This window comes from Lathyrus oleraceus, chromosome 5, assembly GCF_024323335.1.
Source record: "Lathyrus oleraceus cultivar Zhongwan6 chromosome 5, CAAS_Psat_ZW6_1.0, whole genome shotgun sequence".
Taxonomy (NCBI): Eukaryota; Viridiplantae; Streptophyta; class Magnoliopsida; order Fabales; family Fabaceae; genus Lathyrus; species Lathyrus oleraceus.
The window spans coordinates 477277810-477283938 of record NC_066583.1 but is presented as its reverse complement, the minus strand read 5'-3'; the positions used below and the strand labels follow the sequence as shown (position 1 = coordinate 477283938).

Here is a 6129-nt window from a genome sequence, read left to right as displayed (position 1 = left end):
AATGATTTGCTAGGTGCTATTTGACTAAAAATATAAATAAATATTATTTCAAGTAGAATAATATCTAAATTAGAAAAAAAAAAAAATATTAGCAGACTGTATGTTTTGTTTAGAAAAATATAAAGTGGCATATATAGTGTTGGAAAAATATAAAAGAACAAATCAGTAATATAGAAATTCTCCTAAAAATTTAAAAATAAAACTTTTTAAAACTGAATTATATTACATATAATTGCCCAAATTTTATAATAAATATTATATTATAGTATTATATTAAAATTATTTATGCTAAATTATAGTTTGATCCCTAAATTTTACTCTGAAGAAATTAATTCTCATATTTAAAATTCAAATAAGAGAGGAGATCAAAACTATTTAAATTTATAATAGGATGTCAAATTTTATGAATTAGATAAAATAGAGGATCAAAATTATAATTAAATTAATTAATTTTTAAAATCTTAAGTTTTTCTATTTCTAAATTATTAAAATGAAGTGTCACATTGTCCCTAAAGAAAGAAGGAATGATTCATTAAAATCAGATTTTTGAATTTTATATATATACTAAATTTAGTTTCACTTTAAAAATACAGAAATAATAGTTGACATCTTGGTGGGTGATAAAGTAGTGTACGATTCTAAATAAAAATGTCCACTGAGCTTATAGGCAAGAAATATATAAATATAATTCAAAATTAAATTCGAAGTTGAAATATGGATGAATATTTAGAAAAAGAAGAAGCATATCATACTTACTTAATTGAACTCATGTCAAGAACATGTGAAAACTGATCCTATGTAAAATGAAGTGGAAATCGGACATATCATCCATATAAAAATTTCCAATATATTATTAAAGTGATGTGTACCAAAAATCAACTATATAAAACAAATTGAATTAAAAAAGTAGATGAACCAACATTTTATATCCATAGAAAATATGGATGAATAAGTTAAAAATTTGTTTTCAATGAAACTAAAATTTTGTATGTTTACAAACAAAAAGGAGGATTGCTATTCCTAAATAAAGGTTTCACCCAAATCTTATGCTAAATATTATTCACCGAATAAAATATGATAAACAGTATTTTTATTTTTTAATAAATAAAAAAAATATTTATAAAAAAATATTTTTATTTTTTAAATTAGTTTTATAATATAAATATAAAGTTTATTATTAATCAATTTTATTATTGTATTAATCATAAAAATATAAATTATTAACCATATATTTTATTTATAATTTATTAATCAAATTTATTATTTCATTAACCAATAAAATATACAGTATTAACCAAATTATGACATTAAAATATAAAATATAATATAGTTTTTAATCAAATTTTGTATTTCATATTTAGTGATAAAATTTGATTAATACTATGTATTTTATTGGTTAATGAAATAATAAACTTAGTTAATAAATTATAAGTAAAATATGTGGTTAATAACCTATATTTTTGTGGTTAATACAATAATAAAATTGATTAATGAAAAACTTTATATTTGTGTTATAAGAATAATTTTAAAAATAAAAAAATTATTTTATAAATATTATTTTTTTATTTATTAAAAAAATTAAAAATACTGTTTACCGTATAAATATGGTAAACAGTTTTGATGTAAGAATTTAGTGTATGATTTAATATAGGAATAACATTATTCAACAAAAATATATAATTTTTTTTATTTGTCTATATTGATACAAATGAGTGAAAAGTGAATGTGTGAGTCGTGTTTATAAAGAGTGAAAGTGATTTTGAAAATTTACGCATTAAATTTTTTTATTTTAAATGTTATATTTAGAAGAATATTATACACAATTAATGAGAATAATATAAGATATTTGAAAGCATTTATATGAGTTTTTAATGCATACAATTACCTTTTCTTTAATAAAATTGATTTTTTGTTGGGTATATATATGTTTACCTAGATATCTTAAAAGTCAAACATAATATGTGAGCATTTTTATATGAGTTAAATTTTGAACATTTAGTTGGATTTTGAACATTAACCGAAGATTGAATTTTTAGAACGCTATTAGTTGAATTATAAAATTCAACAAAAATAGATAGCTGCAGTTAAATTTTGATTATAAAACATTTTTTAGTTATTTTTTAAAGTAATTATTATATATGAGTTTATAAATCCATTTGAAAATTAAATTTTAAGAATAATAGGAAGGATTTATAAAAGGGTTTTAAATTATTATTATATGCACAAAAATAAGAGAGAAAAAAAAAGAATTACATATCCATGACTTTTATAAAAGTTAATAAAAAAACTTTAAAAAAATTATATTAATATATTTAAATGCATGAAAATTTGTAAATTATATTTAGATGCTGTAAATGATATAGAATATAATTTACAGAAATAATTGATTTTAAAATATAAAAGAAATTAATTGGTTAGAATAGAATTAGAGTTGAGTTTAAATTAAAACTATCAATTTTAAGCATAAACTTAGGATTTGAGATTAGGGTTGCTATTAGATTCATAATAAGTAGATTTGTTATTTAATTGCTCGTTAGCTTTAGTAACTCACATCCCCCTTTATTTTTAACCCTTAATAATATTATCTATCAAAATAATTATATTAAAATGCTATCGTATTTATAAAATTATTAAAATAGTAAATATAATATTAACACTTATCAAATTTATCAGATATAAAATTACCATAACATACTAAGTACACAAATAATTAATACTAATCCCAATATTAATAATTTATCAACATAATCATTCATAAAATAAATACTTAAAATATGATAATATATATAAATGATCAAAATATCACTTTATACATGAAATTAATTATTGAATAAATAATAAAACTTATCAAAAAGATAAATATATTATATTTAAAAATTTTAAATCTGTCTTAACAGGCACTTAGAGGTACTATATATCTACCAATCCTACATTTTCTTGCAACCTCCTTAGCATTACATGCCTTTGGAAATGCATGTTGGCCAATCAGTCGACAAGATATATCTTCTTAGCGTTCTAAGAAACAATCCTTGGTTGCTTGTTCTAGCACTGAGATTGAATATTGCAGCTTGACTCTAACTGCAGCTAAATCACTTTGGTGGGTAAGCTCTCTCCTTCATGAACTCCATGTTTTTGGCTCCACATGACCAAATGTATGAAGTTTGATCTCTTCTTTGCTAGGAAAAATGGTTCCCTCCACACTTCTTAAAGTATGCAACATACATGCTCAAGATCAAGAAGCTGGTGTTCTAACCAAAGTTTCACATCCTAGAACACTTGCTCAGCTCCGAGACTATCAAAATGGTCGATCATCATTCGGGAGTTAGGATTATTTTAACTAATGTGTAAGTATCGAGTCTATAAAAAGACTTCACCTGTGGTAATTTGTGGACTCTTGTTTCAGAATTATACATTCAGTTTTCTCTAAACTCTTTCTCTAATTATAAACACTACCAGTAATCACCACATGAACACAGCCCATCTGAGAACTGGTGAAATCGCTTTGTATCTCGGATAATGATAGTCTGCTTCTCAACCATCGAGACAAATTTTGCAGTATTGTGACAATCACGGCATATTCTTAAATTTTTCATTATAACTATCGGCATATCTGCACTACTAACCAAAAGTCCATATGCAAGAGCAATCTTCTCACTATGTTTGGCGATCATATCTATTTTCACTTCCTCATCAACATCATGGAGAATCGATTCTGTTTCAGACACAAAGCCAACCTCTCGAATTTTTCTCATAACCTCTTCCAACTTTTTGTGTATTCTATGTGAATCCGGGTGGGTGTAATCGTCGACAACAAAACGGTGGATTTTATTCCCATGTTCAATAAAACTGCATCCGGGATTTCTAGTAAGAACATTAGTCTTCATTAAACTCCTCACTTTTGATGCATCACTCCACAAGCCTGCAGCAGAATACATGTTGGACAGCATAATATAGTTTCTAGGGTCTGAAGGATCTAATGCAATCAATTTTTCTGCAGATTCCTTCCCTAGATCAATGTTTCCACGAACCCTACAAGCACCAAGAAGGGCACCCCAAACTCCAGAATTTGGCTCTAATGGCATGTTCTTAATTAACTCATGAGCATCATTGAGTAGACCGCAACGACCGAGAAGATCAACCATACAAGAATAATGATCCATTCGTGGTTGAACTTTGTAAACATCATACATAACTTGGAAATAGTATTTTCCTTCTTTGACAAGCCCTGAATGGCTACACGCACTTAACAAATGTGTGAAAGTTACATGATCAGGCTCCATGCCTTCTTGACTTACAATTCTTTCGAAAAACTCGATTGCTTCTTTCCCACGCCCGTGCATCGCATAGCCAGCAAGCATTGCAGTCCATGTCACTTTATCAGGCTTTTGTATCTCTCCAAATACCTTACGAGAATCACTCAATCTCCCCAACTTTGAATATAAGTTCAAAAGGGTAGTCATAATTGTTATATTTTCGTCAAGACCACAGGTAAAAATTACACCATGTAAACCTTCCACCAATCTTCCCAAAGGCAAATTTTCACAGGCTTGAAGCAAACTCACCATTGTGGCTTCATCAGGAAAAAATCTATTAACCTTCATCATATCAAAACAATGAAAAGCCTCATTAGGCATTCCATTTTGGGCACAAACAGCAACAATTGAATTCCAAGACACCACACTCTTTTCACTCTCCGGCATTTCCCAAAACAATTTGAAAGAAGATTCAACAAAACCAAACTTCCCATACATATTAATAAGAGCATTAACAACCTTCACCTCAAACACCATACCAAATTTCACTGCACAACAATGAACATAGTACCCTTCGCGACACGCTTTCTCATATACACAAGCCGAGATAACAGATATAAAACCAAGATCGTTCAACTTCAACTCTGAATCAGATTTCATCTTACAAAACACACTCAAGCAGTAACCAAGCTGTCCACTTTTGGAAAACCAAGAAACCAAAGAATTCCACGAGACAAAATCCTTGTCAGGCATTTCATCAAACAGCAAATGTGCATCTTGGGTGGCCCCCATTTTGAGGTAACGGGACACCAATTGATCACCTATGAATCCATCACGGTAATCAAGAGACTTGATCACATGGGCATGAATGATTCTGCAGAAGGAGACAGAGGATGAAGATTTCAAAGCAAGAAGTAAAGTAGATAGAAAAGGGTGATAAGGGTGTGTGGAAAAGGGATGGAATTGAAGAGAGGGTTGGGAGAGAAGTGAACAATATGTAGGAGTTGGAGGAGAAGAATGTAAAAAGAGAGGGAACAACAACGTTAGAGGCTTTGGTGAATGTCGTAGGAGCATGCAAGTTTTTATTGTCGCATGGAACAACCTAAACATATCTAGTTTGAGAAATCCATGAAACTGTTGAAATGGACCTTAGTTACTTGAAATCACTCACATTGAGTTTATGTCATTCTACTTTTTTTAATTAATACTATTATAATAATGATTAGTTCGCTTGATTTATTATAATTTAATGCAGTTAAAATTAGCTCAATTGGCAATTGTTTAAGACATAACAGAGGTGTTCAACATTGAACTAATTTAATAAAAAATTGTTAATCAAATCCAACTAAACTAAAAATCACAAAGAATAATATTTAGTTAGGATGTATTTTAGTTTTTTTATGATGAAGTATACGTTTTGATTCGATATGCCATTTATATTTTGCAAATTGAAACAAATTATAAAACTTTATATATCATTATTATTATTTTTTTAATTTTTTTAAAAAAATCAACAAATATCATATATATATATATATATATATATATATTTTTTATTATATTCTTTGTATGATATTTATTTTAATTTATATATAAAAAACAAAATATTATATATTTGTAAATATTATTATTTTTTATTTGAAATAAATTACTATAAATTTATTTTTGTTTATACATTTAATTTGTTAACGTTGACAAAATATTATATATATAAAATATGGTTAATAAAAAAAGAAATTGTAGTGTTATTAAACTAGCATAGTCACATACATGTATTTGTTTATAATTACACAATATAATATTTCAAATTCATTTAAAAATACAATTTCATATATATTGTTAGTTAAACATAAGATAAAATTATAAGTGGTAGTAT

At 26.4% G+C, this 6129-nt stretch overlaps 1 protein-coding gene across 1 annotated transcript; it reads right to left on the bottom strand.

The window, feature by feature from the left end:
- Window positions 1–2764: 2764 nt before the first annotated feature.
- LOC127085545 (pentatricopeptide repeat-containing protein At5g40410, mitochondrial) lies at window positions 2765–5414 on the bottom strand. Its single transcript, XM_051026062.1, has one exon. It carries the CDS (start codon window positions 5361–5363, stop codon window positions 3450–3452), a length of 1914 nt encoding a protein of 637 aa, XP_050882019.1. The 5' UTR covers window positions 5364–5414; the 3' UTR covers window positions 2765–3449.
- Between the last annotated feature and the right edge of the window lie 715 nt (window positions 5415–6129).

Coding starts and splice junctions, on each gene's coding strand:
- LOC127085545 (XM_051026062.1), bottom strand. CDS start 5,363: ATGTTTAGGTTGTTCCATGCGACAATAAAAACTTGCATGCTCCTACGA.